Here is a 24396-nt window from a genome sequence, read left to right as displayed (position 1 = left end):
TAGAGTAATGTCACATAAGGTACTTTCCCTTCCTTACAAAGAAACAAATGAACAAAAATCCACTTCCAAAATCAAAATAATGAAATAACTTTCAAAATGCAGAATTTAAATATTGCTTTTTAAAAGGAAAAAAAATGATGTATTTTGTCATGCTATTTCAGTCATCTTACGCAAATGTTCTTTCTAGATGTTATTGGCATGGTTCTCCTGCAAATATAAAGTACAAGCAGGTGCACAGTGTGAATTTCAAAAGTCTGCCATGAAAATCCCAGAGGAAAATGATTCCAAAATGAAGTATTCTCACAGATTTGTACATATAAATAACAGTTGTGGTATCATTTTGAAAATGCATACATTTTGTTGTGACAGTTCATTGATCCTCATCCATAAGGATGGAAATTGACATTGTCTGGCTATGGAAAACAATATACCTCTATTCCAGAGCTCTGTGGAAGCTTTGATGTACTCCTAAAGCTTCCATGCAATAAGCTTTTCCAGTTACATCATTACTGGGAGAATTTCATATTCAGAGTTTCTCTGGCTTTTATAGTAATATAGGAACCTTTTTTTTCACACCAAAACTGTAGTCTTAGAAGCCACATACATAATCTTACTACCCACACACCGAATCCAGTCATCATTAGCAGAAATCAAAGAAACACAATTGAATTCTTTCAGGGCCAATAATAGAAAAACTGATATATACATAGTGCCCACATTTTTATCTTATTTATTAAATTTATTTGCCGCCTATCTTCTTTTAAAGCAACTATGGGCAGCTTACAGCATTAAAAGTTGCAAGTCTCAAAAAATCCTCAAGTTGCACACCTGGTCTGTCTGGTAGTGCGACCCCATCCAGAACTAGGTTAATTAGGGCTCTTGAACTTCCATGGATCCAAAGCCATTTAATCTTGCTGTGGTTCAGCTGAAGCCTATTGCCTCCTCATCTCAAATTACATTCTAGACAAAAGCCTTATGGATGCACACAAGTCAAAGAAAGTTATGAAAACTGCAGATTGAACCTGTTCGATCCAGCAGATTGAACAATGGTTTCAGATTTAACCTCGATGTGTGATTGATCTAACAATAAACACAGTCCTTTTACTTTATTGATTGATTGATTTTTAATTGAAAGAATACACTAGGGAAAATAATTTAGTGATGGGTATTTACAATTTATCCATTGTTTGCAAGCAGTCTTGCATTCCCTAAAACGTAAAACCTCAATCGTTCAAAATAGGAAATATGAACTTCTACATTACATGTAAGGTCAAACGAAGAGATAGACATCTTAGTACATTGTAAAGCCTATATAAATTAGTAATACTGTAGCTCAAAGAATATTACCCCAACTCCAAGGTTCATGCATTTTTGAAACATATATATGCATGCATATATACATACATACATGCATACATACATAGATGTGTGTGTGTGTGTGTGTGTGTATTCAGCATAAGGCCCATTTCATTTGATGTCATCTGATGAATAAATCTAACTGTGTCCTACAGATTCTTACTGAAAATGTCAGCTTTCATGTGTGAAGTCTTTCATTAAATCTTTTTGAAAGACTCCCATTTTCAAGTTATTGGAGCATTTACAGTGTACCAAAAATGTAGAGTCAGGGCAAGAGGTTTTCTTGTAGAACATTCTCTTTCATGAACCCATATTTGATCTCACTGATTTGTTCTTCCCTGGATTTTATGTCTGCTATAAGGAAATAAAACGGTATTTGACATTTAGTAACAGTGTCCTTATTTCAGTTTCTGAATAAACTGTGGAGTCTAGTCAGTGCGCACGAAGAAGAAATGTTACCGTATCTCCATAAATTAAGGAAAGTGCAGTAAGAAAAAGGAAAAGTTATCCTTGTAGGCTGTGTATCCCCAGCTTTTATTCCATTCTTCCCCATTTTCTGGGGAAGTTGATGGTTGTTGTCATCCTATGCAATGAGAGGCATCCCTTCCCACAAAACCAACATCAACTTGCAAGATTTTAATACATACTTATGAATTATCTGTCAACTGGAGCTTTCAGGATCTCTTATGAGTATGGAAGGGCTTTGGCTTGTTCAGACACGATGGAGTTATTTCAGAATGAAAAGACAGGTAAGAAGGCCACAAGTATAATCACTAGGAATTTCACATCTTTACTGCTTATAATATTTTCTCACACAGTTTGGCATCAGGCTTTTAGGAGGTATACAAAACAGTTTTTTGTGTGAAACTGTTAGGAAAATTTTACATTTTGCTTCATAATCTAGAACTTCTTAAAACCAAAATTGCTCAAAACAGAAGCATTCCGCTTTGCAAATACAGCTTCATAAAGTAATTTGGCCAGCTTAAGTTATTTTCTACGTTTATCATAAACCTTATAGCTTTGCTGATTTTAACTGTGTGAACCCAATTAAGTCTTCTTGTAGGCAATGGCGCTGTTTTGGATAAGTTAAATGACTGCCATACAAAATGTTAAATGGCATTACCGGCTCATTGCACCTTACCTTTTCAAAGAAACACAGAAATCTAAAGAGCAGTATCCTTCATACCAGTGGTTAGTAACTGGGTGTATCTTGAGATAAACAGTTTAGCTAATTTCAAACTCTAATTGGTTTACATGCTGAAGCGATTAAACAAAGGCCACAGAAGCAAGCCGAAAGCAAGATAAAGAGACCCCAGTTAATTAGATTCTGTTCTTTCATTGTAGAGCACTTTGATCATTATCTTTGTGATTCAGAGCTAAGTGAAATCCAGAATTTACTGCAAGTGTACTGTGACCTATAAGGCTGCTTTAGGACAGTAATCTGAAAGTAGCTTCATGATATTGAACAAGGAGGCTAACTTTATTTTGTGGAATTCTCATATCCACCTAAAGAAGAGGAAATCAGATTACTGTTTTCTATATGAAAGATAGGTTTTCCATGTAACATCCCAAGACTAATTCTTAATATCCCCATGTAGGAGATAACTCCTGTCTTAGTAGCTCTTGAGATAACTCCTGTACATGATATAAAAAAGTGTACTATGAATTTCTCTAACTGAACTTCTCTGAGTTTGTCTTTTGTTTTGTCCATTCACATGATGAACCAAGCATTTCATGCAACACTAACAGTAATAATGTTCAGCTGTGTAGCTGTGGCAGTGTAAGGAATCTCAGGAGCTGTCCAGTGTTACCCATTTTGACTGATGGGTGTGTAACTGATAAATGTCTGTTAAAAGAAAATGAGAATGCTATTATTTGATATATTATATATTCATATATTATAACAGTTCATTGAAGATCTAAGTAGTGCAACTCAAAATAGGACATGATATTTTTGTTTTCAACAGAAGAATGAGATGTACCATATTTGCATAAAGGAGAAAGTTAAACATCTATATTTCTGTTGCATTTGCTTTATCGTATTTATGTTTGAGTTAAAATAGCAGGGTTGCTGTATATTTTTAAGTGGAAAGTTATGGATGATTATGTTTTGCAAAGCTAAGTTCTCTAAGGCTTTAAATAAGTGATATTAAATAAATTTCATAATGCATTGATTTCCTGATTTTACAGGCACTGAACATGTAGAGGTGATTTTGTACGTATGTATTCATGTTTAAAAAAAATTAGATTCCAGGACCTTTTATCCATACATTCTATAACCCCTCAGTGGAGCAACTTCCCAGTGATGTTGCCAGTTGCACTCCAGTGTGGCTACTTTTTTCATTGTTCAATAATGGTCTTGTTCAATAATGGTCATTATTCAATAATGGTCTGCCATTTTTAATTGAGCAAATTAAATGTCAGATTCTGCTTTCAAAATAGACTATTGGGAATGCTGCTATTATGACAGCACCAGCTCCATGGTTGTCAGAGCTATCCATTTTACTGCCACGTTTTCTTCAAAAATTGGAAGATGGTACAATGTTTCTTTTAAAAAAGCTATAGTTGTAAAATGTGTATATCTTAGTACTTACGTGTGTGTTATAATAGAAATTATATTTTTCAACTTGAAATAAATCATCTCAGTCAAGACAGTTTGTCAGATTTTTTACATCAATCAGAACTTTTTAAAACTATTTCTAGATATGTTGATGGCTTCCCAAATTATGTATTATGTTGTGCATTAATGAAGTAATGACAGTTGGAAGTACTCAAATAAAACTGCATCCTAAATAAAGTTATTATTTACTTCGTGCTTAGAAAATGTTAACTTCATTTTAACTGAATGTAAAGAGCTCACAAATTGATTCTAAGAGTGCCAGCAATGTATATAGGAAATTTGTACAGTGTGACAAAAGACTAAAAGTAGTCTCAGATATCAAAATACTTGGATCCATTTGGATGCATAGGTACTTACCACTCCTTCCTTCTTCCCTCTCTCCCTTCCCTTCCCTTCCCCTCCCTCCCTCCCTTCCTTTTTTTGTGCATCAGCCGGGATAGGGGAGAATGTTTGGAAAGAATAGCTTTGAAAGATCTACCTTTTAACTCATTCAAAAGTTCTTAAACCAATCTAACATGGGATAAGAACAGATAGAGTGATATACATCATTGTTTAAAATTGAAACAGTCAGTGGATACTGTTAAGGCCATATGAGAGTTGAATTTAAATAACATGAACATGTATTTCTTTATTTAAAGATTTTATACGGCTGTTCAACTTGCATACTGCAACTCCAGGCAGCATATAATATCTCAAAGACAAAATGAACAATTTAAAATTGTTCAGTTTAAAATTGAAAACATTAAAAGGCAGTCAGAACATAATATGTATTTTTAGGGATAGGATCAAATCCTATGAGCACATCTTAGATAGAGTAGAATGCATACCTTAACATTCTTCTTAGAGTAGACATAATGATAATGAATATATGTTATTCACAAATATAATGAGCAGTTTCTAGCAGAATGATTGATAAGCTGCCGTGAGACATTGTATTACATAGAAGAAAACATAAAGAGTTCAATTTAGAGCTAAGACTTTTTATCCTAGAGCTAATTTTTAAAAAAAGAAAAGATCAAATGGCAAGATCTTCAAAATCATAAAGTTTGTTATTAAATAAATGTTCTGATATATTTGTCTCTCTGAGCAACCAAATTAACATACTTGTTGGTTTAAGACAGTTAAAGACCTTTCTTTCTAGATAGTCAATCTTTTTGTTTTTGAAAAATTGCTTTCTGATGGAGAAAAACCATAGCATGAATGTTGAATACATTTATTTGTTTGTTTGTGTTTTAATTATTTACTATTCATTCATTCATTTATTTAATAAAATCCGAAGTCAATGCTCTACCACCTGTTAGAAGTAGCCTACAACTCATTTTCTCAGCTGCCTTATGAGGGAACCCTGACCTATGGACTCACAAATTAGATCACAGGATAATTTTGACTTATCTTATACTATAGATTGATTGATTGACCTATAGTCAAGGATCCAAAGGTGGTTTCGTGCTTACTGAGTGCAAGCTAAGGAAGACTTTCCACCTAACTTAGTCAAATCACTTCCCATATCCCTAAAGCTTTGATGATCTGAATGCAATTAGAAAGAAGTCTCATTCTGCCTTATGGTCTATTCCTATTACATATCATTACGTTTTCTGACTTGTCCTGAATTTTAAAATCAATGTTCAATTATTCACCATATATCTTTTCACTCTAAATGGGGGTGAATTCAGAAACTATACCAAATATGTTGAGTTAAGAATTGACTGATTAGTTGCTGACTGTTCCCAATCTTTTGCTTTTTCTTTCCACTGTAGTTTTTCATGATAGGAAACAACATTTAAAAAAAATGGTGTGTGGCCATTGTAGCAGCACAGCAAGGTCACTAAAGATTGATGTCTTTAGAAGTACAGGCTAACTAAAGATTGTGAATTGGTGCAGGATAGGTTATAGACTCCAGCTTTCAGCTTTGTTCTGAACTGGAATGCATACCAAATCAATGAGATGTTTCATTAAGGAAACTAGGTGATAACTAGCACTGATGATATTAGCTATTTTGGGTAATGCAAAAAAACCAGCCAAGCTCTGAAACCATCAAGGAATCCCTCATTTGAACTCTGAGCTACAAATATTTTCCTTTATTGACATCTAATCAAAGCTTCCATTTGGATTTATGGAAAGAAAGTTATTAGAAAACAATGCAGATCTTTCAACACTGGTATAATAAAAGTTACAACCCTCTTAGTTGATTAGCTTAGTTAACTTGTTTTGAAACAGCTGCAAATTTATAGATGCACATGATTAAGAAAAGGGAAGTACAATGTTTTTTGCAGTCAGCCTATTCTCCAAAGCACTTGAAGGCAGAACAAGAAGCAATGGATGGAAACTAATCAAGGAAAGAAGCAATCTAGAACTAAAGAGAAATTTCCCGACAGTTAGAACAATAAATCAGTGGAATGGCTTGTCTTCAGAAGTTGTGGGTACTCCAACACTGTTTTTAAGAAGTGATTAGACAACCATTTGTCTGAAATGGTATAAGATTTCCTGCTGAGCAGGGGGTTGGACTAGAACAGGGGTGTCAAACTGCTAGCCCACGGGCCAGATGCGGCATGCCAAAACCGCGCCCGGCCCAGCTCCGGCAATGGGGAAAAAGTCCTGATACGTTGTGACACGTCATGTAACATTGTGAGTTTGACAGCCCTGGACTAGAAATGCTCCAAGGTCCCTTCCAACTCTTTTGTTCTGTTATTTTGTCTTTGGTAAAAAAGAAAAAAGCCTTATATAGCTATTTGTCATATTTCATTTCTGGAATGTAAGCAACACTTTCATAAGAGTTAAAAAAATATAAAAATAAAATCAGAGATCTTTTGGAATTAATGCTTTCATTAGGGATGCCAGGATCATATGCATATTTAATGTTTGTGCAAGAAAGTAGAATCTCCCAAACTTGTTTAACATAGGATTATTTCCTGTGGAATGATTTCCAGATGTTTTCTTATGTCTTTAAAAAGTGGTTTAAAAAATTCTTGGGCTTTTCTATCACAGCATCAGAAAATCGCAATTTTTATGCTTCGTTAAATTATCCAGGTTCATTATTTGCACTATAGTTCTCAAAGCTATTTTGTTTCACTTAAAGGTCATTCCTATAAAAATATTTTTCCACAGCTGACAATAAATAATTTTAGGCTTGCTTCTGAGGTTAACAATTTCCCTTTAGACTCATTGCTAACATAATAGACTAATACCTGTCCTTGCCATATTTAAGTGCTCAGAACACATTTTTGGCAGATTTGTCTAAATATGTCTGACATAGAACCAGGTGATATGCCTAATGTGGTGAATGTTCTATGGCTATTTAACATCTATATAGCACTTAAATATGAAGAACACACTGAAAGTCAACTGGTGATATAATCGGGACAAAAGCAAGCTTTATTATTTATGGCTTTCTGTCCTGCTTTTAATCCAGTGGGGAGTTACAAAACAATATAAGATGGATGAAATAGATTAAAAATACAAAAAGCCAAATCAGAAAACCAATCGTTCAACAGGTGAGATAACAAAAACAGAATAACTTTGACTTCATTACCAAGACCTGGCAGTGACTAAGGAGAGAACTGTGCAGATGCATTCTTGATTTTTAAAAGCATAGATAGGAACACCACGCTTCACCTGATGTCTTAAGAAGGCATTAGTCTGTTTTAAACTTTCAATTGTTTTCAAGCATTCTAGTACTAAGCCAACGTTGATTGGCCTTTTTTCTTCATAAATATTTACGTAACATCATGAAGCTAATAGTATTTTAAGAAACTGGAAAAGTAGTATTATTCCGGATATTAATGTTTGGATTTAAGAGCTATATGACTTACGGTATTTCTTTTTGAAAAAGGCGGTTGTATCAGTTTATCAAAACATGACATAATATATTTTAGGGGCAGAGCTTTTATGATATTTTGTACTTTTTATTTTATTTCCTTCCAATGTAGATTCAAAAATCTGTTGAATATTTAATTAGACATATATAACTACTTTTCCCCTTTTCTGTTTTTGTCTGTTTTCATTTTGCAGTTTTATATCTTCTGTGTGGTTTTTTTTTTGTTTCTTTCTCTCAAACATGTTAACAAAAAATTTTTAGATATAAAAATAAATTAAATTAAAAACTGAAATAAAAAGAATCATAAAGAGCTATGCAAAACCTTTAAAAGACAGGTTTCAGGTGTGTATATAAAATATCTCTATTGAATCATCAAAGCAGCCCCTGGAGAAAAGAAGCTGTACATGTTGTGTGCAGAAATGGAAGGGTGTTGTTTCCAAATATTTGTATGTGCATAGAAGAAGATACACCTTTTTCAACAATTAAAAAACAAGTACTCTGTATATTCTTCCATATGTTCGAGAACACTTTTTCCAAAGCATTTCTCATTTTTTGAAGGTGGCACTTGGAAAGCAGCTTTAGAAGATTATTGGAATAAGTCTGTTTGCATTTTTTCTTCCAATACCACTTTTCCCCCCAAAATTCTATTGATGACAAATCCATGTTTAAAATCAAAATATTCCAACTTGTGAAATCAGTGTGAAAATATTTCCTACTATATGTTGTCTTTGTCTAAAGTAAACCACTAGTGCTTACAGTTGAAAAAGTACTTACTGGGCTACATAGATTGGTTGTATAAATACAAAACTACAATCCCTGTCTCGCTTACTGGGGAATTGGGCAGAAATTGGGAATTGAATTCAGTTGTTATTTCTGAATACATATTCATACAATTGCATTGCAAATACATACTCATTCTGGTTATATCTATATCACTCAACAAAATTGTTCTCTTTCTTAAAATACGTTTCATTTTATCAGCTTTTCAAGTATAATCTCTCCCCTCCCCCCAAAAAATATTTGAATTAAAAAAATATGGGCAGAGATCAGAACAGTAGCAATAACTGACTTTCTGAATCTGAAGCAGGTTTCTTCATGTGCCACTAAATCAGCTCAGGACTTCGCAGAAACTTTTTTTCCCCTTGTGGTACACAGCAGTGTACTTGTTTAGCGTATGCTAGAGTAGCCATAAAGAGATTCTAATGCATTTTCCTACTAGTTCTCATTCAGTTTGACTACATTTTTTAAGAGAAGAAAGAATTGTGGATAACAATAACATTCAGTAGAGTGTTAGCTGCACTTTTGAGTTCCTGTTCTGTTCTGAAGATTCTCTGGGAAAAGATGGGAGTTATATGGACAAAGATGAGTGGATGGGGTCAAGAGCGCATGTTACTTCTCACTAAGTAACTAGGCAAAAGAATAATTGATATCAGTCCAAAACTCAACGGTTAAAAGTATGTCTGAATCCAAGGGAGAGAGAGTGAAAAGAATGGCCAAGGGGAAACAATGTTCATAAATCAGTGCAAAGTAAAAGTGAAGATTTTAGATGCAGGGCACAAATATTTGCAGCAAATAATCTAATTTTGTTGATGTTCCTCAGAGCTGAGCCCCTCATGGACTCATCTAGCACTCATAGTATTCCTTCTCTTGATAATGCATCATGAGATACTCTTAACAAGAACCCTATCCTTTAAATTTAGCATCAGGTCATTGCTCTTCCATCTGCAGCATTGCTGTTCTTTTGAAAGCTGGGATTTGAGATTATGTGAAAGAGACAAAGTCCTGTTTAGGGCCTGTGCAGGATAATTAAGTAGCAGTTGTTATATGGCATCCATTTCTTTCTTTCTTTTTTTAACCAATGAGATCATTGGAAAATAGCTTCCATTGGGCTTATTTAGTAGTGGTAGCACTTCTTCAGTAGCACTGGTACTGTGTGGCTGCTTAGGGAACAAGCCCTTCAAAACTTGTTGAAGAATTTCTGACGAAACTTCCTATTTCTCAGGCCAAGAATTGGATGGGGAATTTCAAAAAGCCGTTTGCGCCAGCTGTCTTTGAAATAAGTTTTTACATTTTTAGTTCATTCCTAGAATACTTCAACATTTCTTATGGTGACAGTTCTGAGATTTCTTTATAGTTGTGAGATCAATGGTTTTTGGTTAGCCATGCCTCCATCATTCTCTAGCTTGTCAGGCTATTCTTTCTCATCAGAAAAAGCAGATCACTAAGTATTTGAATCAAAATGTGATTATTGCTGTTGATCAGAAATCCAGTATAATAAATAATGAAACATTAAATATGAAAGCAGGGTTGCTAAAATAGTTAATGATGTTTGATATTGAGTATTATCTAGTTAACAAGATGATTAAAGGATCCTTCAGAGTTTATTATTTTTCTACAGCATATTTACTGTTACCATTTTTATGCTCACAGTTTGAAGTTGTCCTTCTTCACACTTTACTCTTCTTTCTTTTTGGTTTTGATAAATTGTTCCCTTATGTAAAAGCTCTCTTGATAAGTGGTGCCTGGATGCCAGAACTGATTTCATTATTTATTGTAGTCAGTCCAAGGATTGATGTGACAGCTTGGTTATTTATGTAGTTGAATCCAAAATAAGAAATGTGGAAGTCAGTTACAAGCATCTCTCATAATTCCAAAGAAGAAATCTTTTTAATTTCCCCTTTTTGTTTAGACATTTTTCTCTGTGTTATTACTGAAATTTTTAATTGTATGCTTATATGTAAACATATAAAATCTAGTTCAAGAAAAAATGCCTGCTTCTCTAGCCTCTCATAAAGAAACATTCTATATATGAAGAACTATGGGGCTGAAAGTTATTATAGACCTTGGTTGGATTGGGGGGAAAAGTTGCAGGAAACTTTTGAAAATTTGGAGGTAAATTAACAAATGGGACAAAATTACTTCATAATTGAACTTGTAATAGTGAGTTGTGTTTGTCTTAATAAATTCCAACTAATCTTAAACTTATATTACTTGAAGTAAATTGCCCTCAAACCATGGATTATGAAACTAGCTTGTAATAACAAACCACTGTTAGGATTTTAGATCACTTACTAATGGGAGCTGTTAGCTGTTAAATAATGGATGGTCAGCCTCTGATTGCTCTTCCTATACCTCCCATTATACACAAAGAGTTCTGTTCATTTTACTTTAGTACTTAATTAATTTTCTCTAGAGTTGAGGACCAGAAAGGTCCCTTACCTGGGGATGGCAATGTAGAAATAACGTTGTTCAGCAAGTTTTTTGGAATGGTGAGAAAATCAGCCACATGATTCTGCTCTGGATGGCTGCTTCCTATTAGCATAATACAATATCAATAAAATGGGAAAGACTTTGTGGCTCCCAGAAGAACCACGATTGCATCTTTCTTTCTTTTTACTGGTTTTGCATGTTTGATACAGTATTTTATTTCCACCATTCTGTTAATGAATTTTTATGCTTCTTTTCACTCCAACCCCTCCTACCCCCTCATTGACATAACCCCTCACAGCCCTGCATAGTATACAAAATCTCGCAAGGGTAATAATGGAGGATCTAACAAGGATGAACCAATCCTTCTCTTCCTGCTCATTAAAATCTAATTTTGATCCAGTCCTCATTTAAATAGTCAGTCCTCACCAGAAGGTCCAGCTTCTTCCAGATCCCTGGAAAAGCTTTCATCAGCTTTCAGGCAGAGGAGATCTTTGGACTATTTCTCTGCCTGGGACTCCTCCATGTAGAAAACATTTGCAACTCCCCCAGTAGGGCAGCAGTTTCTCCAAGGTTGAGTACCATGCAAATCTGGCCCTATGTAAGGACCCACTTCAACTAACCACCCAAGGAAGCAGAATTCTTGAAACAGGCATTGTCTCAAAAGGATACTTTTATTAGGGGTCAGTGACAGTAGGGAAGTCAAGGCAAGATCTAGGGAAAATCCCGCGCAAACAGTATAGTTAAGCTACAATATTCCTCCTCCCACCAAAGTTATAATGTCCATTTGACATTCAGCCAATCCACAGGTGGTATGATATGTGGGTAACCGGCACAGTTGGCGCGCATCTCAAGGTTTTCTCCAGCTTTTGTTTCTCTGTAACCGTTTCCCTGATATGGGAGACTCATTCCTTTCTCAAGAATAGAGGCAGGAGAGGGAAAGTAGAAAATGAAAGTTATCCCAAGACAGACAGATTCTCATTCATGGGTCTGATGCCCAGCCATATCTCTCCATTTCCTTTATAGGGAGGAAAATCTGTGACCGCCCAGATGAGGCTTGGGCATACTGACAATTATGATTCAGCAACATTTGGAGAGTCATCTGTTTCTCTACCTTGACCTAGAATATTTTTTTCCTGCATTTTTGCTTGTTTACAATTATAACTGTTGTAAGTTCAACACCTTCCTGTATGCAGTTGAATCACCTGAGAGCAAACAAGGTCTGTGCCAAAAAGAAAAGAACACTTCAAACTAGGTTATAATGGGCTAAACACAGAGCTCTTGATCCTTTGCAAATATGTAGTATGCACTTTACAAGGAGCATGTACTGAATTTCTCATAGTTCAATTAAACGATCATTGAAAAGGCTGTAGTGATAATTGCTTCAGATAATTTCCAAACATCAATGGCTTTTTTCAACTATTTCAGATAAAAAAAGAGTTAAAGGTCTCAGTTATTTTGCTTACATATTTCCATGAATACTGAAGTGTATATAAAATAGAATCAGTATTGCTTATTTTCAAAATGAAGGCCACAGACATTTTAATTTTTTCTCTGGAATTTGGGGAAATATGGGGTTCCTGAAATCGTATGAGAAGGTACAAGGATATCCTTTATGTGCTTTTTCTTGCTGTAGCCAAATATTAACAAGCAGAATAAATAGTTCATTGTTCTCAGTTTTTGTTTTTTCTCCAAAGAACTCTTATTTACATTAGAAAGTTATTTCCATGATTTCCAATATGAAAGTTGCTTCATCCCCTTCCCCTTTAACCTTAGTCCCTTTTCTTTTAAAAGAATTCTCTTTTGCTTCTATAATTTATTTGTTGAGCCAGCTAGTCATCTCTAAAAGATATGGGTAGTTAAGCACAGAGGGAAAAACAAGACCTCAAAGGAAGTGAAATTAATTGCAAATCTTGCTTTTAGTACATTTCTTTTTTAAGACAAACATTTTTAAATTTGGTGTGAAGCAATATGAGATAGGGGAAGAGAAGAATCTTTAGGACAGTCAAATAATGTAAACGTAGTTACAAGTCTGGTTAAAAGTCAGCTAGTACTTAGCATTAAAGCACTTTGTTCTTGAAATATGAATCCAACTGAAGCCAGCACATTAGTTTAAAAAGTAAGTCAGGAGATGTCTAGTAAATCATAGGCCAACATTTATTTGGGGCAAGTTTTTGGAAACATCACTTGAATAATAATAATAAAAAAAGAGCTGAGCAACAAGTCTTGCTGAAGATAAATCAACATGGATTAGCAAAGGGAAAGGCTGTCTTACCATGCACTTAGATAGAGGTGAGTCTTCCCCGTGATATACTTGGATTTCCAAATATTCCTAGCCGTGGATAGGCAGCAGGTTCTGTCATTTGATGGATTGCTGCATTATTAAAAAACAGGAAACAAAGAGAAAGAAGCAGGAAGTGGGGTCTTCTAGGAATATGTGTTGGGTCTAAGCTTCTTAGCTTATAGATGAGTTACAGATTTATATAGGATGAGATTAGAAACCAGGAGACTGGGAAGGTTCAAGTCCTATCTTAGCCATGAAAGCCAGCTAGGTGACTTTGGGCCAGTCACCTCACAGGGTTGTTTTTGTGGGGAAAATAGGTGTGTGGGCTTGGTTCCTCACCTTGAGTAAAAATAATTTAAAAAAAAAATAAAGATGGGATACAAATAAAAAAGGATCTTTCTACTTATACAGTATATACAGTATATAATTATCTTGATATAGGATAATTAGCGTAATATATGATAGTGTATCAGGTTTGCTGACACACCACAGAATTCAGGTGTAAAATAAATATATTCATTCAATGAAGCACATTAGTTCTCCATTTGTTTCACTCAGATTCTGACTTCCCACAAAAAAGGAAATCTTCCTTCTTTTCTTGTTTTAATACATGGAATTTAGTAGAACACCCGGATGCTGGGGTTCAGAAAGTTTGTAAAACTCAAGGGATCTGCCTGCACTAGTTTCTTGAAGACTGTCAGAAATACCAGCCTAATACAATATGTATATTGGCAAATACCTCCGTAAGGATCAAGCTGAATAGATTTAATAAAACAGCACTTTGAAAGCCTCTGCTTTTATATGACATGGCATTATTGCTGCATTTTCTTTAAAGAATGGTTAAGGGAAAACCTTAAGCCAGAGCTAATCTTGCTGCTTTATTCACCTCCCTCTATCTATCATAATCAGACCCTTATTCCAACAGCTTTTTCAAAGTGAACTCCCATCCAGATAATTTTCCTTAGTCATGAGAAACAACTTAACTCTTTAGTAACAGTCATCCATTGCAATATTATTGGGATAATTCTGCTGCCTATATTTCTGTGTCTTCTGCTCCTGGCTTTAGTTTTAGATTGATGTTTACTGTCCATTTTGAGATGATTCAAAAAATGGGGTGATACTTTTAATTGTTAATACTTTTAAAAAATAAAAGAACACTTTATGACAAAATATAGCATGATAATCAAAGATCCTCCTATAAATTCCATAAAGTTTGGTTGGACTTTCCTTTAATAATTAGGGATTTAAAAAGTAAAGGTTCCCTCTCTCATGCGTGCTAGTCGTTTCCAACTCTAGGGGCCGGTGCTCATCTCCGTTTCAAAGCCGAAGAGCCAGCGTTTGTCCGAGGACGTCTCCAGCATGACTAGACGCCAAAGGCACATGGAACGCTGTTACCTTCCCACCGTAGTGGTCCCTATTTTTCTACTTGCATTCTTACGTGCTTTCGAACTGCTAGGTTGGCAGAAGCTGGGACGAGTAACACACTCTGTTACGCAGCACTCGGCATTCGACCCGCCAGACTGTCGACCTTCTGATCGACAAGCTCAGCGTCCTAACCCACTGAGCCACCACATCCCTAATTAGGGATTACTAATCCCTAATTTAACAGAGATTGAAGGTCCTTTTCTTTAATTATTATCATAGTGGCAGTTGCAGGATTTGTGAGCTAGTGCTTTTCTTAATCACTTCTGTACTGAATTCATATTCTATTGATAGCCTCTTTATACTCTCATCATCTTAGTGAATCCCAGTCCACCTATATTATTTCCACTCTACACCTTTTTTGTATGTAAAATTATTTCAGAAGTTTTAAGAGTCACGTGAAAGTGTTACACAACTATTTATAGTAACTATTAATTTTTTAAAAAATCAGTTAACTATGAAATAGTTAACATACATTACCAATTTGTATCTAGAGAGCCATTTGGTCTAGTGCAGGTGTCCCCAACCTTTTGGCCACAAGGGACCATTTCTGTAAGAGAGGTTTTTCCGTGGACTCGAGGGTGCGTGGTTTTGTGTGCTGCCTGCATCATGTGGATGGGGCTTTCCTTGTTTGTGCAGACTGCTTGCTGGCAGGCTGTGGCCCGGTACTGATCCACAGACCGGGGGTTGGGGACCCCTGGTCTAGTGGCTAAAGTATCAGGCTTAAAAGGGGGATAAAAGGTAAAGGTAAAGGTTCCCCCGCACATGCGTGCTAGTCGTTTCCGACTCTAGGGGCCGGTGCTCATCTCCGTTTCATAGCCGAAGAGCCAGCGCTTGTCCGAGGACGTCTCCGTGGTCATGTGGCCAGCATGACTAGACACCAAAGGCGCACGGAACACTGTTACCTTCCCACCGTAGTGGTCCCTATTTTTCTACTTGCATTTTTTACGTGCTTTCGAACTGCTAGGTGGGCAGAAGCTGGGACGAGTAACAGGCGCTCACTCTGCTACGCGGCACTCGGGATTCGACCCGCCAAACTGCCGACCTTCCGATCGACAAGTTCAGCGTCCTAACCCACTGAGCCACCGCATCCCTTGTAAAAGGGGGATAGTCCCGCCTTATCCATGAAAACCAGCTGGGTGACTTTGGGTCAGTCACTTTCTCTCTCTCTCTCTCTTAGCCCAATTCACTTCACAGAGTGATTGTTGTGAGGAAAATGGGAGGTGGAAAGTATGTTGGATATGCTCACTGCATTGAACTATCTGCAAAAATAATAAAGGCAGGCTACAAATAAATAAATACGTAGAAATTAACCCATATGTTTGAACAGACATGGGTTTCCTTCTGATAGACTTCAAACGCTGATTGAAAAAAACTTACTGTGAACATATTGTTGATAAATTCCACTGTTTTCCATTTTCAGGAGGAAGATAGCTGAGTATAAAAATGTACATTTTTCAAAGCAACATTTGTGTGGGTGGAGGGGAATATTTGCCCATTATATCTTCACACTTTTTTGCTGTGCTTCACTGAGATAAGTGCTGAGCCTTTCTTTTCTAAGAAACCCTCTTAACAATTTGAATGTGCACATGCATAACAAGAATTAAATATTGATAGAAAGAAGTGCAAAAGGTAAGATCACCTGGAAGCTTGATTTTTTTTTAAATATATGTTTTTTTAATTTTTTTCTTTTTTTCTACCACATTGCAGATCTCGTCTTGCAGACTTTTTCACAAACTGCCAGCCTGAGTCACGGTCTGTTAGTAGCTGCCTGAAAGAAAACTATGCTGACTGCCTACTTGCTTACTCAGGACTTATTGGTAAGGCTTATTTGGGGAAAGGATTTTTTTCTAAAAAAATACGTAAAATATGCTTTGTTGTTTGATATCAACGTGAGAAAAAATAATGAAAAAAACAAAATGCATGGATAACTTGAAGATTCCACAAAAGAGTCTTTAAGTTATCTGTGGCTATCCATGACTAGTTTTAAAAATGAAAACTTATTTCCGCAAATGATAATCTCATACATAAAGAAGCTAAGATTGAATGAGCACAGATAGGAAAAAGGCTGGCATGGGTTTGGAAAGGTGGTTACAGAAGGAGACATACTACATACATACACCACTTGCAAGAATTATTTTTTCTCCAACATTAGTTTAGGTTATATTGTCACAGCCTAGCAGTTCATTAGACAACTTCAATTCATTCACATAATCTTTACATGGGAATATCACATAACTAGATCTTCTTTGAAAAAAGGGATGAAATCTTTTATAAAATGTAAGACCGCCATTGCCATTTTCTTCTGTAGTTTTGTTCGCAGAATATAGCCAATGTCATCTTCCTTTCAAGGTCATAGTATACCCCATTACTTTGTGGAACCGCCTTTTCCAAACTGGATGACATCAAGAGACAGAGACTATAATTCCCAAAACCCTGATCCTTGCCATGCTGACTAAAAATCCTGAGACCTGAAGTTCATACTTTGCAAGGCATTTACATTTAGGAAGACTTCTGTAATGAACATGTCAGGGAATTGCATAACAGGTGTCTAAATGAAGTCAGAGACACTGATATAAACTTGTAGTTTTATATAAATAAATATATTTTACACCTCTAAATTTACCAAGCAAGGTAGTCAGGCAGATCATCATCAAACAAGATCATCAGGTAAATCACAGAGCACACAGAAGTAAAAGGCAGGACAAAAGGGAAACTCCATCCTCTAAACCAGACATGTCAAACACAAGGCCCGGGGGCCAGATCCGGCCCGCGAAGTAGTTTCATGTGGCCCGCGAAGCCATCCTGGAAACAATGAGGGAACGGCCCCCGCTGCCTTGGCCCTGGCCCAGAGACCCTCCTTGTGCCAGAGACCCTCAGATCTGTCCCACTCCTGCCCAGGCCCCCATAGGCACCCTTGATGAGAACGATGTAGAGCTGGCCACGCCTACCGAGTAGGCCATACACACTCTAGCCACGCCCACCCAGTAGGCCACGCCCACCCAGACCATACCCACCCGGCCCCCTGAGGGCAAGCGCAATGCTGATGCGGCCCTCAATGAAATTGAGTTTGACACCCCTGCTCTATACCCACAGCAACCAATCACAGCACAGATTGCCTCATGCAGGAGCCAGCAATCTCAAATCAATCAACTATTTTTTAAATTTAGTTTTATTCATTTATAACATAAAATGTGAAATATAAAAGCAAATAGTAGGGGATAACAGTAGAAAAAGGTGTGAAGAAAGGGTGGGGGGGAGAAACAAAAGGCATTGATTTCCAGCTCTCTCTGTTGCAGTAAAATCAGACATTAAAACCAAATCTCAACATTTTACATTTCTATAGTAGTATGCACTAGCCATTTCTGTATCAGCGAATCAGTTTATTTCCAGTAAAATCCAAAATCATGATTTCATTTTTTTACACTTCAAGCACAAGGTTCAGTTGCAGTTTCCAAGTAGAAACAAAAGTACTTATGTTTTTTTCTTTTATCAGCATAGTCAACTTGGCCATCTCTCCTAATTCCATCAGCTTTTGTAACCATTCATCCATGGTAGAAATCGAGGCATCCTTCCACTTTTGTGCATAGAGCAATCTTGCTGCCGTCACCATATATAAAATCAGAGTTCCATTTTTTTTCCCATTTCTCATTCCACTAGGCCCAGAAGAAAAGTTTCTGGTTTAATCTTTATGTTCACTTTAAGAATTATCTCCATTAATATATGAATCCTACTCCAATATTTCTTTGCCTTATCACATGTCCACCATAAATGATAAAGAGTGCCTTCTTTACATTTACATTGCCAACATTCATTTGAAATTTCTTTATACATTGTAGATAACTTATCTGATGTTGAATACCAGTGATACATCATTTTGTATGAAATTTTCTTTTTGGTTATAATTTAATGTGAATTTTAAGCCTTTTATCCACATATTCACCCATTGGTCAAATATCACATTATACCCAAAATTCCTTGCCCACTGGATCATACAGTATTTCACATGTTCATTTTCCAAATTCAGTTAATAACACTTTATAGACCAATCAAACCAATCAACTATAACTATGTGTTCTGGCTTACTGCATAACCCTGTTGCTCCAGCTACTACATTTAAATATCTTAACGGAACACGTTTCATCAGCACAGCTTGTAAATACTCTTGGTGTGACTTGCCTTCATTTTAGGAGTTTCACCATCAATCAGAAGCTCACAATGTAATGGGTGAACAACAAAGATGGTCTCATTGCAACGTTGGTTGTGTTATATGAAAGCTAGTCTTTTCAGCATTACAGTCGCAGTTCCCATAAAATATGCTCTTTTTTGGGAGATATTAGTACTATATAGGCCTTCAGAACACTTAATTGTGCACAGACAATTTCCTGCCATCTTACATGAGAGGCTACTGAAAGCAATTATAAATTGCTTTGTTAGCAGAAATCCAGGACAATTGGGATTTCCAGTGATGAGGATGCCTGTATGTATATTTGGCTGATACAGTGGTTATGATCTTCTCTAGTTTTCCTGCTCAAACTAAGAGGATCTGGATTGGAAGGGGGAGGTGCCCAGTTACAGTTTTTATCCTTTCTGTATATAAATAGGAAAAATGATCACAAATACACGTAGCTAATATTACCCTATGTCTCTTTATATCAAGATTTTGAAGTTCCCCCAGTCAATTTGTATATAATTATAAAAATATTTCTTGTACTTTTTGAGTAAAGATAAATAAATGGGATGAGTAATAAATTACAAGTCTCTCACTTGATTTTCCATTTTTCAAATTCTTTGATAGAAAAATCATTATTGTCCTTATTATTTCACTTATTGAATAGTTTGGGAAATTTGTCATTTCCAACAAAGACAAAAGTCTTTTAAGTTTCATTTCTTACATAATATTTAGTTCTATAATGCCACCTAACTCAGTGATTATCTTAGTTTTGACAATAAATATATGTATGTGAATGAAATATGATGAGCAAATAACATAAAGACTGCAGATTTGATTTGTTTCAAGTTCAGAGTTTGCACCTGTCATGAAACATTTCTTGTTGTTTCTGGAAGGTGAGAAAACAACAAATCAGATTCATATAGGTATTAAAGAAATCTTTTCTGACAATCTGAGGAAAACATGAATAAAACAAAATATGCTTGTTCAGAAGGACAGGCAGATAGCCGGACAATAGGAAATATAGTGAAAACTTCAGAATAACTGATACGCTAGAAGCCATGATATTTAAGTAGCCACTGAAAGTTTTTAAATATGTTCAAGATAATGGCACTTCTGTTTTCCCAAACAAACAAGGTGTCTTTTTGCAATTTTTTTGCTCCGGAACCAGTAGGTGTCAAAAAAATGTTGTCACACCATTGAATGTTGTCTTCTTCATGGACCAAAGTAGTAATATAGGAAAACTGGCAATTTATGATAACTTTGAAGAATCTCATGAATGATTATTATGGAGGCAGATGCAAACAGATAGCTTAATTAGCTACAGATAAAATAAATTGACTCTTCTACCAAGAAATAGGCATCTTAGACATCAGATTAAATGAAGTGATGTATAAATGCTAGCTGCTGGTAGGAAATAGGTTTAGTACTGTGGTTAGCTCAGAATAACAACTTCCGGCAAGTAGTTCCAGATATGATACCTTTCCCTTGAGGTTTTCTTGAAACTCTTCTTCAATTTAACATTATAATAATTATAGTGCTTGCAGGGAGACAGTTTCATATGTTTTTCTTTTTTATTTTTATTTTTCTGTAGTAACTTTATTAAATTTTAAACATCAAAAATAAAAACTAACAGGTGCTAAGAATAAGAAAAAGAAAGAAGAAAAAATAAAGAAAGAAATGGAGAACAAATCCAGAAGTGCATTTTCATGATTCCATATTACACAAATGCTAAGAAGGACCTCTGCAAAAACATCCTTTGGTTTCAAGTTCAGTAGAAAGTAGCCTGAGGAACCAACATAAGTGGATATCTGATTATGAAGGGAAAATACATTCTTCTTTCTTACTTATAACAAGGATGAAAACAAGAGTTTTTGCTTTGTCTACTCTGATTACACTGAGAAATTGTCTACTCTCACTCATTACACTGAGAAATTTGCAGACCGCACCAAAAAATATTTTAAAAAATTCAGTCTTTTAGTTGTGTTTTTGGCAAACCAGACCAACTATCAGCTTAGAATACTAGGTTAAATTGATTATTGTAATGTTATATATTTAACAGTTTGGTTGCATTACAACTGGCTCATTTTTATCACAGAGTGTTTTTGCCCAGGTTTTGCCCATGAAGTGGTGTTTTTTTTGGAAGATACTATTTCAAAATATTTTCTATTTGCTGAAATTACACATTCAAAAATCTTATTATGGAATAAAATTAATTGTATTATTAAATTTAATATTATGTATTCCAGCTCAAATATTGACAATTATTCATCCTAAAATCACCACAATTTGCTTGCATTTCTTTTTTTCTTCAGTACTGTATCCTTTAGTTTATCAGTCAATGCTCACAGGTAGATTAACCACTGCTAACAAAACAAACCAGTGTAAAATATTTACTCATATGAATACTAAATGGCAAATTATCCAAACAAATCTTTCACAAATTAACTACAGTAACCATTTCTTAAGATTCTTCTTCTAAATCAGAAGGGACCATGTGCCTCTTCTTTCTCCAGGAAGAGTTCTAGACTGATGCGATTATTACAAAGAATCCCCTCTCTGAAAACCATGTGACTAAATATCGTTGCCACTTGTCACCAAAGAATAGTTGTGAGAAGCCAGTGACCATCACCTTTCAAAATAAAGCTAAACATATGACCATTACACAAAACTATGTTAAGCAACTATATTGGCTCCAGATGATCTATAACTAGGCCCTAAAAAAAAAGTGGTCCCACAAGACAACTGTTTGTCCAATCTATTATCGTTTGGCCACGTTAAAAACTAACAGTATTATTTCTTTTGGTATATACTGCTACAAATTCCAGATTAAATAGGAGCTTTTTTTCAATTCCTTATACTTCCACATATCAACAAACTGTGATCCATTCCTGCATATTAGCTATCCTTGTGGGCAAATGTATATGTCAGCTGGATTACATGTATACAGTTGTTTATTTATTGGGCTGCCCATTCCAAATTCATGACCCTGGGTGGATAACAGTCTTAAAATAAAATATGAAAACAGGAAAATAACAAGCAAAGAAAGAGCAGCTGAGGTAATAGACAAACTCCTTTATCTCAAATCAACATGACCAATGTGTAGGCTCAGCCACACTTTCTGACTCCCAGGCCTTGTCACATATAATAATGATATATGTATACTACTGTAACAGTATAATGCTGTTGGCCTGGGATTGAGTATAACGCATCTCCCTTTGAATAATTAAAATAGCTTCAAACATTTCTGTAAGCAGACTCTGGAAAAAAAAGGCACAGGTACTTCAACAATTTGAAAAGAAGTGCTTTGTATATGTTTCCACATGATGTGAAGCATCTCTTGCAAACAGTTTGCATAATGAGGAGGAGGAAGAGTAGAAAGTCTTCGCCCTATCTTTGATGTATTTGTTTCATTTATTTATCTAATTTATACAGCTGCCCATCTCACCAAATGTAAGTCTGGGTAGCATACCACCTAGCTAAAAACAATGGATAAATATGTAAAACCCCTGTCATTATTAGTGGTTTATTAAAACTTATAAAAAACTATAAAAAACAAACAAGGGGAATAGCAGAGGAAAGTAGTCTGTCACATATTTAGTTAAATATTCACTGGCCCCTGTATGTACATGAACACTTAATCCTTTGTTCCAGAGTACAGTACACTGTGGTGTGCAAAGTGGGTCATCTGAATTATTGATCACAATCACAACCATCAGTTTGACCAAACTATGTGTGGATTAAACAGCAATATTCCAATCTGTACACACACACACACACACACACACACAGAGAGAGAGAGAGAGAGAGAGAGAGAGAGAGAGAGAGAGAGAGAGAGAGAGAGAGAGAGAGAGAGAGAGAGAGAGAGAGTATATTCTTGCTTTAATAGTTCTAGCCTGTTTTATTTAATATCCCTTTCCATTTCTCATGTCTGTGAAGAATCTGCCCTTAGAAGCATTCCCCATACTAGCTCCCTTTTCTTGAATTCATCAATTTCATTCTGTGTTTTCATTTGGAATAGCTTTATTTCTGATGATATAAATTGTGCACCAGATAAAATATCTAGCTGTTACTGTTGTGTTCATTTGAATGGGAGAACTTTATTAGTTTTTTTTATTCCTGATTGCAGTATGCATGTGACATAAGGGTCATTCTTCAATTTAGCCCTCCTATTTATCTTTCATCAAGCTTTGATTAATAGTTGTTTGTCTGCATTCTTCCAACTGCATTTCATTAATTCAAAGCTCTGCTACTGAAGTTTGCCAGCTTCTGTAGACATTAGGCAGTTATCATCACTAGTGTTATTTGTCAGAATTTGCAAATGGATCCAGAAAGTAGGTTTGCCATCTTATTCAAAACAGTCTAACAGCAATTCAAGAGTGTGAAATTCATGAGTATGTCCTTTTGTACATAAACCTGATTTGCATCCATACTATGACAACTACTAACTTCATTGTGATTCAATTCTTTTACCCAATTTCAGCCAGAGTCCTAGTGAATTAAATTATGCCTGTTACAAATCAAGAAAATAGTGAACACATTGCTAATAGGGGTCATTAATTTTGTCCTGAAATATATATTTGTGTTTTTTTTCAAGAACTCAGAAAATATTGTGAAACAGATTTTTTTCCTGCTTTCCAGTTTCACATTACATTTTTAATCTGCATATTTAATCATGCTACTATTACCACATAATTATTACTACTTTATCAGAGTTGCTGTTTATGCTGCTTTTTTCAAATATTAATATGTATCATGAATAACATATCTATAGCTAAACTCTTCTGAAGGAAGTTATTTCTCTTTTAGAGTATAATTCCCAGAATTCCAAGGCAATGTGGCCAACAGCTGGATGTTACAAACTATCACATCTGGACTGCATAATATTGGAGAAAGCTGCTTTGCTGTTGCCCCAAATTTTTGAAATATTCCAATATGTCCATATGATATTCTGTACTTTCAAAAGTGCAATTAAAATATTCTTTTTTTCCTCTGTGGTAAAAACAATCACTTTTGTTAGTAACCATCAATATTTTCCTTCTTTTTGTGTTTCTACAACTCTCAACTCATATGCTATTTCTTGTACTGGAGTGGTCCCGTGCAACCATGTGAACATGGTGCTTTTTGTTATATTATACTTTTTAGTTAAGATTACCTAGTCCTATTGGTTATTCTTCAGGACCACAAAATAAATGAAACTGAATAATGCTTTCTGTTACATTATTGCTACAGTAGTACGAAATGCTAAACTCTTTTTGAGATCTAGTTCTATACTTAAAATAGTCTTTAATATATGAAGAATAGCCAGTCTGAAGATTCAGATATTTTTCACTGATGCATTAAAGAATTTAGTGCTGGACTCATAGTGTCATAATCAATCAAGCCATATTTACCACAGATGCTTACACAGATATACACCCAAAGGTGCTTTTTCACAACACAACTGGACTTTCTTGTTTTTCTTTGAAGATGTTTCACTTCTTATGCAAGAAGCTTCTTCAGCTCCTTCAGCTTCTGATTCA

The 24396-nt window shown here is 35.4% G+C and overlaps 1 protein-coding gene across 1 annotated transcript in view; it reads left to right on the top strand.

Annotated features, from left to right (window-relative positions):
• GFRA1 (GDNF family receptor alpha 1) overlaps nucleotides 1-24396 on the top strand; it is a 266196-nt gene that overhangs the window by 191377 nt on the left and 50423 nt on the right. Inside the window, exon 5 of the mRNA XM_081328315.1 lies at nucleotides 16414-16523. Within this exon, the coding sequence (XP_081184441.1) occupies nucleotides 16414-16523 (110 nt within the window). The remainder of the gene's footprint in view (nucleotides 1-16413; nucleotides 16524-24396) is intronic.

Source organism: Vipera berus (assembly GCF_964194415.1).
Source record: "Vipera berus genome assembly, chromosome: 5".
NCBI classification, from domain to species: Eukaryota; Metazoa; Chordata; class Lepidosauria; order Squamata; family Viperidae; genus Vipera; species Vipera berus.
This window is presented reverse-complemented; position numbering and strand designations above follow the sequence as displayed.